The 13390-nt window shown below is 33.9% G+C and overlaps 1 protein-coding gene and 1 pseudogene across 1 annotated transcript in view; one reads left to right on the plus strand and one right to left on the minus strand.

Moving 5' to 3' along the window:
- CTNNA3 (catenin alpha 3) overlaps positions 1-13390 on the plus strand; it is a 1581444-nt gene that overhangs the window by 1004749 nt on the left and 563305 nt on the right. The window contains exon 10 of the mRNA XM_065894569.1: positions 3259-3351. Within this exon, the coding sequence (XP_065750641.1) occupies positions 3259-3351 (93 nt within the window). The remainder of the gene's footprint in view (positions 1-3258; positions 3352-13390) is intronic.
- On the minus strand, positions 8371-10582 carry LOC136136535 (transmembrane protein 33 pseudogene; annotated as a pseudogene).

Below are 13390 nucleotides of genomic sequence, written 5' to 3' on the forward strand. Positions count from 1 at the left end.
CTCTTGAATAATGAAACTTTACACAGACTTTTGAAACACTGTCAAAGTTAAATGTATAAAAGCTGTCAGATGTCCAAATATCTCAAACTGTTTTATAAAATATTTTGTTTGCATGCTGTTTTCTTTGACCAATAGGGAGTTGCCTTCATGCTGTGCTGGGGAACATATCTCACTGCCTAAAGAGCCACGCAGAACTTAGGAATATTGTTAGAAAAAATTTGGCTTTCATTTACACATTCATGTGACTTAGAAAATATGTCACAAATCACTCAAATTAGAAATGTAAAGCGATTTTTATCACATAACTTTCTCTATTTGGTCGCAGAATACTAGCTATCCTATAAATTCAATTTGTTTGTATAAAATATCACTAAAACTCCATAGGCCTTAATCTGGAAATAGTACTTGATTATCTAGAAAGTTTACCTGACATAGAACAGTTCTGGTAAGAAGTTTGGGTATGTCTGAATAAAGGAAGACAGAAAGAGTGTTAATATAATGATTAATTGAGTAGAAAACTTTGAGGTTTCTGAATTTTCAATTGAGAGTTTTGTAAGACTTAAGTCTTCTAATATAAACAGAAGCTTTGTGTTTAGGATGATTTTTATGTTAACATTAGTCACTGAATTGGCTACGATAAACATGGAGACCAGAAAATGTCCAGAAGAAGAATGTGTTTTTAAAAGGGAAAAAAGGTAAAGATGAAACATTAAAAATAAAGTAAAAGAGTGTCCCCACCCTTCCTCCTGGTAACCTCTAAGTCTGTGAGTCTGTTTTGTAAATAAGTTCATTTGTATCATTTTTTTTAGATTCCGCATATAAGCAATATCATATGATGTTTGTCTTTCTCTGTCTGACTTCACTTAGTATGATAATCTTCAGGTCCATCCATATTGCTGCAAATGACATTATTTCATTTTTAATGGCTGAGTAATATTCCATTGTGTATATGTACCACATCTTCTTTATCCATTCCTCTGTTGATGGATATTTAAGTTGCTTCCATGTCTTGAATGTTATAAATAGCTCTGCAGTGAACATTGGGTGCATGTATGCTTTTGGATTATGGTTTTCTCTGGATATATGCCCAGGAGTGGGATTGCTAGATCATATAGTAGCTCTATTTTTAGTTTCTTAAGGAACCTCCATACTGTTCTCCATAGTGGCTGTACCAATTTACATTCCCACCAACAGTGAAGGAGAGTTCCCTTTTCTTAACATCCTCTCCAGCATTTATTGTTTGTAGATTTTTTGATGATGGCCATTCTGACTGGTGTGAGGTGATATCTCATTGTAGTTTTGATTTGCATTTCTGTAATAATTAGTGATGTTGAGCATCTTTTCATGTGCCTCTTGGCCATCTGTATGTCTGTTTCTTTGGAGAAATGTCTATTTAGGTCTTCTGCCCATTTTTTTGATTGGGTTGTTTGGGATAGATTGGGAGTTTGGGATTGACATGTACACACTACTATATTTAAAATATGTAACCAACAAGGACCTACTGTATAGCACAGGGAGCTCTGCTCAATATCCTGTAATAACCTAAATGGGAAAAGAATTTGGAAAAGAATAGATACATATATAACTGAATCCTTTTGCTGTACAGCTGACACAACATTGTTAATCAGCTATGCTCCGATATAAAATAACTTTTTTTAAAAAAAGAGTGCCTATATAGAGTACCTTTCTGTGATTTTAAACTTTGGATTAACCAACATTCATCTGATTTAACCAAAAGATTGAGGCAATAATTTAAAATTTTTACTTAAAACAAAGAGTGCTCAAATTTACAGATAGCTATTTTCTGCAAGTGCAGTACATATTATTATGAGACATACTAAATCAGTTAGACTGCTAAATTTTACTTTCTGTGAGTGGGGCTTTGGGAGTGGGGGAGAGGGGCAAAGAAACTGCTGCCCTTTTCAGATAATTCACAAATGTGCTAATTATGTGTCAGATATGAAAGTTGAGGCATTGTGACCTTCAAGCCAACAAAAGACCTTTTCAAGTAAGCCATTTCCATGTATATTAATAAAGTGAACAATGCCGTTCCCCAGTTAAATAATGTATGGCTGCTATTTCATTATATGTAAATGCAAACCATGGACTTGTTTCACTGTTGACATATTTAAAGTAATGCTATACAAAAAGAAAAGGCTGCAAATCCATGTAAGTAACAGTTTGTGGTACTCTACAAATAGTCATCCAAGGATATGTTTGTTGTTCGCTCCCACTGCATGCAGTTTAAGTGCAGTTTCTCTGCAACTGAAGGCATTTTGGATTTGATCAGTAAAACTTGCCATGTGCTACAATATATAATAACTAACAGAGATATTTGGAAAGTGATTGTCAGAAAAGCAATCTGTTTGCAGTGATGAAGACAGCAACGTATTTTGTAGATTAGAGAAAACATTGCCTCTCTACATGAATACTCACCTGTTAGCAAGGGAAATGTTGAATAAGAGCGAGGTTCAAAGGAAAAGAAAGGAATTCCATGATCTTTCTCATCACTCATTCATGGTATAAAGAAATTATTTGTAAACATTGGACTTAGGTAATGGATGTGAATGTGGTTATTTAAAAGGGCACCCGTTTCCCTGGAAAAGAGTGTGAGTTTAAAAAGCAATAATGTATAAAAGAATATGGGTATTACTAAGGGCTTGAATCAAATTGACTGCTCGAATGTCAAATAGTGCCTACGAAGTTGTGGTAGAAAATCAAGAACAGGAAGAAGAATTCAATTATCTTGTATTTGTCCAGCTTTGCAGCATATTTGATGCTGAATAAAACATGAATAAAGATACAGTCATGCTTAATGCAACTTAAGTATGCATAATAGACATCTGGGAAATAATAAACCAATTACAAACTTAAAATAAACCACAATCATATAAGATTCCAAGAATCTATCAGCATTCAATCCATACATAAACTTTTTTTTCAGTCCCATAGGAAACCATAATAGTTAGCATCTTATTATGGGTTAGGTGTTGATACCAAGAGACTGTACAGGGTTTACTAATTCACTCACCAGTCTTCCTTTTGGCTTTAAATGATTTTCCATGGCCCTTTGTTGTTATTTAATATCAATAGATTATCTGAATGCTTCCATAAAGCAGATACCAGTGACATTTATAAAAATGCTGTTGTCATTGAGATTTTCAGTGAACATGTACATACTCTTGTCTAGGATGACAAATGTTTCTTCATTTCCTTCATAATCTGAGATAATTTCCATTGTTTTATATTGTATTTAAGGTGGCAAATCTTGCTTGTTCCATGTCAACAAATGAAGATGGAATTAAGATTGTCAAAGTTGCAGCCAATCACCTGGAAACCTTGTGTCCACAGGTATGTTAACTAAGTTACTGACTCCTTCAATAAACTAGCTATAAAAAATTATATGTAATGCTTCAGACTTTCATACATACGGAAATATTTTTAAATATATGTTTTAAACACAGACAATGACTCATCCTAAGGTCATACTTTGTTGTTTGCTAAGCACCTCATTTTTTATTTAACACCTGGTTCTTGTAACATATCATGAGAGACCATATTAGAATTTTGTGAAAGATATAGCTTGAAATCAAAGCAGTGTTTTGTCTAACAGATCTGATTTATTTTTAGTCTTATTTATTTTGAAACCTCAAATTATAAGACATTAATGTTTTTTTCCCTCTTATCAAAAGAAGGCATGAGTTTGAAAAAAGCCAACAAATATTTTCTTGTCTGCAATTCAGGAATTTTTTAAAATCTGAAGAGCAATACATTCTTTAGGGAATTATTTTTAGGTGATGGGTTGTCTTGAAACCATGAATCAGGATACACATGAAGTCAATCTTAAACACCTTCCTTGTCTTAGAATAAGCAATAAATAGTATGGATAATTACTTCATAATAAAAACCACACATGTTGTAAGGATGTGAAATATAATAATGGTTAGAAACTTCAAGTCTCTGGACATCTGCTTAGATTCTGATTTTACTAAAAGTAGAGTGTGTGTGTTAAATTCTTGATTTGCCTTGCTGGTGACTCCGTCTCTAAGAATATTGAGGAAACAGTAAGGGAGAGTGCTTCCTTAGACTTAATGTTGATTAACAAGTGAACATGGGCTGAAGAGATGCAGTCTGAGGACCTGCACCTGAGATCTCGTAACTGATATCAGTTTTCTGTGAGGTTCCACAGGGAACAGAACTCTGCAGTGAGGTCTCTGAAGTGGCAGAATCACTTACACTCCCCTCAAGAGTCCGAATTCTCATTTCTCCACATGGTGGATAACACTTGATGCTGTCAGTTTTGAAATGTCTTTTGAATCCAGATAGTATTCAATGTATCTCATTGGTTTCAATTTATAATTTTCTGATTACTCAAGAAAACATTTTTTTAAAACATTTATTAACCATTTGGTTTTCTAATTCTGAGTTGCCTCAACCCTTTGCCAATTTTTAGTTTTTTTTTTTTTTTTAAATTGCATTGCTTAGGTTTATTAAAAATGTCTTCTGTTGACTATGGCTTTTCTTTTAACTTTGAAAACAATATTTTAATCATAAAAGATTTTTAGAACTTTAATGTGAACATATGATCTATCTTTTAATTTCTTAAATAGATATTTGAGCACCTACCCAGTGCCATGGTTTGTTGGTTTGTGCTTTGTCAAGAAATTCTTGCAACAAAAATGTTATATAGTTCCCACATTTTCTTTTTAAAAGATTGAATTATTGTTATTTAACCTTTAGATCTTTTTTTCATCTGAAATTTATTTTTATGTCTAAATGAAGTGGGATTTTTTTTTTTTTTTTTTACAGTGGTAACCATTGGGAAACCGTCATGTATTAAATAGTTGATCCTTTCCCAATTAATGTGAAATGTTACCATTTTTCACACATACACACACGCTTTTTAAATGTTTCCATTGTTTTATATGTATTTGTATACATATGTGCATAAACTATAACATAAGTAATGCATGCATATATATACAATACATGTTTTATTTAATACATTATACATGTATAATACATACATATCAAATCTGAATAGTTTCTTTACTCCTATTCTGTATGAAATATAAATTGATAGATAAATTGAAATATGTTCCAAAGTATACAATTTTCTGGGATCTCTATTCTATTCCAGTGACTCATTTCTTTATCCCTGCCACAGTATTATGGAACCTTTTTCCAGTTTTATTGAGATATAATTGACATACAGCACTGTATAATTTTAAGGTATACAGCATAATGATTTGATTTAGATACATCATAAAATGATTACAACAGTAAGTTTACTGAACATCCATCATCTCATATAGATACAAAATAAGAAAGAAAAAAAAATTTTTCTTGGGATTTGCCCTCTTAACAACTTTCATACATAACATACAGCCGTGTTCATTATATTAACCATGTTATACATTACACCCCTAGTACATACTTTCTTATAACTAGAAGTTTGTAACTTTACCACTTTTATCCAACTCCCACTCTTTCTGCTTACTACCTCTGAAAAGCACAAATATTGTCTCTTTTTCTATGAGGTTGTTTGTTTTTGAAGTATAATTGATGTACAACACTACATGAGTTCCTTGTGCACAACATAGTGATTCAATATTTCCATATATTTCAAAATGGCCATAAGTCTAATTACCACCTATCATCATATAAACATATGATATCATGACTGACAAATTCCCCACACTGTATATTTCATACCTGTGACATTTACTTTATACGTGGAAGTTTGTACCTCTTAATCTCCCTCACCTAGTTCTCTCATCACCCCATCCCCTCCCCTCTGTTCTTGGTATCTATAACTTTGTTTCTGTTTTGTTATGTTTGTCCATTTGTGGTTTTTTTTAGATTTCATATGTAACTGAAATCATATGGCATTTGTCTTTCTCCGTTTGACTTATTTCACTTAGCATATTCCCTCTAGGTCTCTCCATGTTGTCACAAATAGCAAGATTTAATTATTTTTTATGGCTGAGTAATGTTCCATTGTGTGTCTTTATGTGTGTGTGTGTTTACCGCACCTTCTTTATCCATTCATTTATCGATGAGCACATAGGTTGCTTTAATATCTTTGCTATTGTACGTAATACTGCAATGCATATATCTTTTCAAACTAGTGTTTTTGTTTTCTTTGAATAAAAAGCAAGGAGTGGAATTTCTGGGTCATATGGTAGTTCTATTTTTAATTTTTTTGAGTAATCTCCATACTGCTATCCATAGTGACTGCACCAATTTACATCCCTGTAAACAATGCATAAGGGTTCCCTTTCCTCTACATCCTTGCCAACATTTGGTATTTGTTGTCTTTTTTATAGTAGGCATTCTGACAGGTGTGAAGTTGACAGCTCGTGGTTTTAATTTACATTTCCCTGATAATTAGTGATATTGAGCATCTTTTCATGTGCCTGTTGGCCATCTGTATATCTTCTTTGGAAGAATGTCTATTCAGGTTCTTTGCCCATTTTTAATTGGGTTGTTTCTTTTTTTGATGTTGAGTTGAATGAGCTCTTTGTATATTTTCGATCTTAACCCCTTAATGAATATTTTGTTTGCAAATATCTCCCATTCAGTATGAGGCCTTTTAATTTTGTTGACAGTTTCCTTCACTGTGCAAAAGCTTTTAAGTTTGATGTAGTCCCATTTGTTTATTTTTGCTTTTGTTTCCCTTTCCTAAGGAGATTTATCCCCCCAAAATATTGCTGAAACCGATGTCAAAGAGCATCCTGCCTGAGTTTCTTTTTATTGTTTACTTAACATTGTAGTTACTTTATTGCTCTAGAAAACTTAGTTTTTAAAACCATCAGATTACATACATAGTGATAATAAGACTGCCCCCCACACAATCAACTGTATATTACGAGGCTTCTCTAACTTAGTAGATAAAATATTACAAAATTACAAAACTAGCTGGTTACAGTTGAGCTATCAAGTAGGTAGCACATTTCTATAGATCAAAAAGTTGAATAAATGTCACTGATAAGTCACTGATGTCACTGATGTCGCTGATAAGTCACCAAGTGTATTTGAGAAATCCAAGTTACATGCACATAGAAGGAAACTGGTTACAAAAACCATTACATTACTCTGTGTTAACATTTTGTAATGTTTTAAACATTTGCAATCACGCAACAATGAATAAAGATCAGAATGAATTTTAAAAAGGAGTTAATGGAAGCTGAATTGAATGTATTTAACATATCACACAACTCAAATCACAGTTGCATAATACATCCAATCCCCCAAAACGTATCTGTGCATTACGCCATTGAAACGCACACTATTTCCCCCACAACTCCTCTGGCTCCATTCCCAACCAATAACCTTTCCTATAAACCTTTCTATTTAATCTTTTAAGTCAGATATGATGGGTAAGTATGTATAATCTTCATTATTATTTCAGAACAGATACAAAGTTTAGTCATATGCTCAATCTTCAGTTACATTACTTTCAAAAGGCATCTGAACTGCTGTAACCGTCTATGACAATTCAAGCCTAAGAAACCGAGAAAAGTGGCAGTCAAGAATCTGATCTAAGTAACTGTGTAAACTATGATAATACTAAAACCTGTGTGTCCACATTTCTAAAAGAACGATTTCCTGTTTGAGAAGTGTTACTCAATGGATCTCTGAAAGGAAAACTGACTGACTACTGTACTGCTCTCTGATGTAAAACGCTTAGGTGACCACAAATATTTACCCAGTTGGTTAACAAGCTTTCATTTGGGCCTTTTAAAAAAATATTCAAAGCCACAAAAGTAATTATGAAAATAAAATTTTGGAAGGTCATAGTATAAGGTACATATAGAATTCCTATTATAATGGTACGTCCAAAATAAATCTGTCCTAACAAAGCAGCACAAAATCAATTTAGAAACAATTTGAAATTACAGTGGGAAGTGTTTTTGTTAAAATCGTCGACCAAAATTACTGAATAGCAAAAGAATACTGTCTCAAAATATACTGAATTTACATGTTAATATTACCACAGTGAACTCATGCCAGATATAAATTCAGGTTACCAATTAGATGAAAACAAACTTTAGAGCTATTTTTACCAGAGAAATAAATGTACTTCATGATCAAGGCACAGCAGCATCTGAAGAATTTTTGATACATTTGTCACAAGATTCAAACTTCCCTATTAACAACACATTACAATAAAGTTTCTCAGCAGGTGTTTAAAAGGCTTGATTTAACATGCCAGGAAAATGAATATTTTTCTTTTGAGATGCATTTATGTAAATTATGTAAATTGCATTGAGGTCACTTTTACATCTGGAATTAACCATCCCTAACAGAAGTACCAGCAGCTAACAATGCTCATTTATATTATACATAACTTAGCTGAATGTTAAACTATGCAACTGTTGGTGCCAGTCTGCTTATAAAGGCAATGCTCTGGAGACAAAATCTTCTCACAAACAGTGAGCAAGCAGGTTTCATTATCAGATGTTCAACAACAATCCTCGGTTCATTAAACAAAGCCCAACAATATGGATTTCTTCGAGATGAGTATCAAAGAGTAAGGAATATAGCATATAAAAGGGTGGAGCAAACTTAATTGACCACTAAAAAGCATAAAAACTGTAGTAGGCATCAAGAATATTTCATTACAAGCAATGAATTTCAGAATAGTCTGTTGATTAGCGCTTAGTTTATCCAAGAGAGCTCTCAGCAGAGGTAAACTATTTGAACCCTTTGCATCAAGGACCTTTTTCATGTATGTGGCAGCATGAAGCAAATAAAATAACAAGACTTGGAAAATACTCATTGTAACAGGGTAGGGAATTGACAAAAATGAGTGAATAGAACAGGTAGTGGCAGCTGTCCTCTGACGAAGCGTGGGCCAGGAATGCTCTGCTTAACTGGAAGTGTGGTAATCTTTGGTGCAGCCTCAGAGTACTAGTCAGAGCATTTGCCAGCAAAGCACATTGGTAAAAGCTTGCTGCTTCGTGCAACCCAAGAAGAGGCAGAACAAAGCAGAGCCGTAAACTGTGAACAAGCGAGAAAGCCACATTGCCATGTCGTTTATTGGCCATCATTAATTACACTTCGCCTGCCCCTTGGGGGCTCTTCAGTCCGTATCCGCCATGGGGGGCTCACACACGCATCTGGGACGCTGTCCAGCACGGCCAAGAGCAAATCTGGGTTTCTAGAAAGGCCGAAGTGAAGGCAGAGCTTCGGAACAAGGCCCAGCAGGGCCAACCTAACACCGGCTCCAGGTTATTGCTGAACCCGGAAGTGCTCCCTTCACTTCTGTGGGGAAGAGGTGGTGATGTAGAGGGGAAAGCCTCAGTGGTGCCCTGAGGCATGACAGGGAAGTGTCCCTGCCTATGTTTTTTCCTAGAAGTTTTATGCTTTCAGGTCTTACATTTAAGTCTTAATCCCTTTTGAATTTATTTTTGTATATGGTATGAGAAAATAGTCCAGTTTCATTCTTTTGCATGTAGCTGTCCAGTTTTCCCAAAACCATTTATTGTAGAAGCTGTCTTTTTCCCATTTTATATTCTTGCCTCCTTTGCTGTAGATTAATTTCCATATAAGTGTGTGTTCATTTTTCTGGTCTCCTTTTTACGTTCCACAGATCTGTGTGTCTGTTTTGTGCAGGTAGCATACTGTTTTGATTACTGTGCTTCATAGCATAGTTTGAAATCAGCAGCGTGATACCTCTGGCTTTGTTCTTCTTTCTCGAGATTATGTTGGCTGTTTAGGATCTTTTGTGTTTCCATACAAATTTTAGAATTATTTGTTCTAGTTCTGTGAAAAATGCCATTGGTATTTTGATAGGGATTACATTAAATCTGTAGATTGCCTTGGGTAACATGGTAATTTTATCAATAATAATTCTTTCAATCCATCAACTTGATATATAAAGATATTAGAAAGCCATCTGTTTGTGTCTTTTTCAATTTCTTTTGTCAGTGTTTTATAGTTTTCCTAGTACAGGTCTTTTACCTCCTTAGTTAAATTTATTTCTAGGTATTTTATTCTTTTTGATGCAATTGTAAATTGGATTATTTTCTTAATTTCTCTTTCTGATAGTTTGTTAGTATATAGAAACACAACTGATTTCTGTATATTAATTTTGTATACTGTAACTTTATTGAATTCATTGTTGAGTTATAATAGTTTCTTGGTAACAGGTTTAGGATTTTCCATATATTGGATCTTGTTGTCTGCAAACAGTGACAGTTTTACTTTTTGCCTTACAATTTAGATTCTTTTCATTTCTTTTTCCTGTCTGAATACTGTGCCAATTACTTCCAGTACTATGTTAAATAAAAGTGGCAAGAGTGGGCATCCTTGTCTTATTCCTGATCTTAGAGGAAATGCTTTTGGCCTTTCATACCTTGCATATGATGTTGTCTGTGGGCTTGTCATATATGGCCTTTATTATTTTGAGTATGTTACCTCTATACCCACTTCGTTGAACTTTTTTTTAAATTATTATAAATGGATGTTGAATTGTCTCAAAAGCTTTTGCTACATCTATTGAGATGATCATATGATTTTTATTCAATTTGTTAATGTGGTATACCGCATTGATTGTTTGAGAATATTGAACCATCTTTCATCCCTGGGATAAATCCTATTTGTTTGTGGTGTATGATCCTTTCAATGTATTGTTGAATTTGGTTTGCTAATACTTTGTTGAGGATTTTTGCATCTATGTTCATCAGTGGCATTGGCCTGTAATTTTTGTGTGTGTGTGTTGTGTCTTTGGTTTTGGTATGAGGGTGTCACAGTCTTAATTATGACTTTGTATTACATCTTGATATCTTCTAGGCAAATTCAGTTACTTCATTTTTTTCTTTAAAGTATTACTGTTCTACTCTTTGCTCTTTTATAACTTTCAGGATCTACTTGCAAAGTTCTATAAAAATACACATGAGAATTTTTATTGAAATTGTTAAAATGTTTTAGGTTTTAGATTATTTTATGGAATAATGACTCCTTCAAAATATTAAATATTTCCACTACTAAACATGTTTTTATGTATCTCCATAATCAGATCTTTTTTTAAATGTCACCACATGCTGATGGCATCCAAATTTTTCTCTCCAGGCCAGCCCTCTTTCCTAAAGACTAGACTCACATACTTAGTTTGCCCTTGACATTTCCACAATGATACCTAGAAGACATCTAAAGCTTAAAATAGCCCAAATGGAACAAATGTTTGCTCTATCTCCACCTCATTCTGCTTCCTCTTCAGACTTTCTGATTTTAGTTAATGGCATGGCCTTTCACCGAGTTGCTCTGGGGAAAAACCTAAAGATTTTACTTTTTTCATTCAGTAAATATTTATTGAATATATACTATGTGGTAGGCGTTATTTATGCAACTGGGGAGTAAACAGTAAAGAAAACAAAAATTAGACAAAAATTCTTGCCCTTGTGAAGTTTATATTCTAATGATATCTAATGGCTGGTTTTCCTATTTAATCCATTAACAAGCCCTATCAACTTCACCAAAACTTAGTTATCTTGAATCTACATACTTTTCTCCATCTCGTTCGTCAACATCATAGCCTATGCCACCATCATCTATCTTTGACTACAGAAATATCATCCTATATGGTTTCCATTCTTACACTCATATCTCTCTAATCTACTTTCTATGTAAAAGCCAAAGTAAAATTTTAAAAAGTGTTTATCATAACAATTGCTTTCCTTAGCCCCTTACAGTAAAATGCAAACTTCTTTTAATGGCTTATTCAGACTTAATATGAAATTCCTACTGCTGAGCTTTCAGCCCTACTTCATATTATTTTCCTTTTCACTCATTAGATCTCTGCACATTGGCCTGTTTCTAGAATACAGTAAGCGCCTTCCCACCTGAGGGACTTTGCACTTCGTAATTTTCCAGTGTGCTTTTCTCATATGGCCACATGGACTGCTTCTGTTACGTTTAATTTGTGAGAACTGAGCTCAGATATCATCTTCTCAGACATCAATCTCCCTAAGTTACTTGTTCAGCTATAACCTATTATGTCACCATATTTGTTTCTTTTAAAGTCTCTTTTTTTTATATTCCACATATAAGTAATATCATATGACATATGTCCTTCTGCATCTACTACAATCTGAAATTATATTTTATATTATTTTGTTACTTTTTATTATACATTGTACACACTCAAACATAAAGTTCATGAAGGCAATGATTTATAGTTCCTTGTTCACTACTTATGTCTCCCATGCCTAGCAGAAATGCAGCATATATCGTATGCTCAATAACTATTTGTCCAATATATAAGTGAATGATAGGGTTTCTAGAATGTTAAATCATTCTATATTGATAGAGGGCAACAAGATTTTTTGCAACATCTTTTATGATACTTTTCCTAACAAGGCATGTCATTTTTTTTTTTGACAATGTAAAAAAAAATTACCTTAGAATTAGTTTGAGTTGTAACTGATGAAAAACAAAATCCTTAAAATGATTGATTAATGTATAGTTGCTAACCAAGGGTGAGACCTCTACTGCTGGGCTGCAGTCTGCTCTTGGCCTAGCTCATTTCAGTGTTTTACTAGTGATTTGGGTAAAATTATAGAATTACGTTCTTAAATTTTTCAGTTAAAAATAAGAGTATAGGGCTTCCCTGGTGGCGCAGTGGTTGAGCGTCCGCCTGCCGATGCAGGGAACACGGGTTCGTGCCCCGGTCCGGGAGTATCCCACATGCCGCGGAGCGGCTGGGCCCGTGAGCCATGGCCGCTGAGCCTGCGCGTCCGGAGCCTGTGCTCCGCAACGGGGGAGGCCACAGCAGTGAGAGGCCCGTGTACCGCAAAAAAAAACAAAAAAAAAAACAAAACAAAAAAAAAGAGGATAAAGGAACTGTATTCGCTGAAAGAGTCCAGTCTCAAAGAATTTGAATATTCAAAATATGGACTAAATATCAGTATCCAGATGAAATATAATAGGTATAAATATTAAACCATGGATATTAAGCACTATAAAACAAATTTAAAAGTAGAGAATGGAGTAAATATAGCTTAGGAAAAATTTACTCTCCAAAAGGCTTAGAAGTTTTAGTTGATAGTAATCTTGGTGTGAATCAACAGTGTGCTGTAGCTGTCAGAAAAGACTAGTATGATTTAACATTTTTTCATCAAAGAGTAAGTTCTAAAACATTCTCAACCTCCTTTGTACTTCAAAATTATTTTTTCAAGCTGAATATTTTTTATATGGTATGTCTCGAAATACGGAATTAGTGGGTCTAGAGTGAACCCCAGTTGCCTGTGTATGTATGCATGTACACATGTATGTATGCACATGTGCATGTAAGGTCCATTTTGACAATATCTCTTAAAATAAAATATGTGCATAGGTCCACTAATTCCACTTCCAGCAATTTATAGTACAGATATATGTGTGC

Source organism: Phocoena phocoena, chromosome 16 (assembly GCF_963924675.1).
Source record: "Phocoena phocoena chromosome 16, mPhoPho1.1, whole genome shotgun sequence".
In the NCBI taxonomy this organism is placed as follows: domain Eukaryota; kingdom Metazoa; phylum Chordata; class Mammalia; order Artiodactyla; family Phocoenidae; genus Phocoena; species Phocoena phocoena.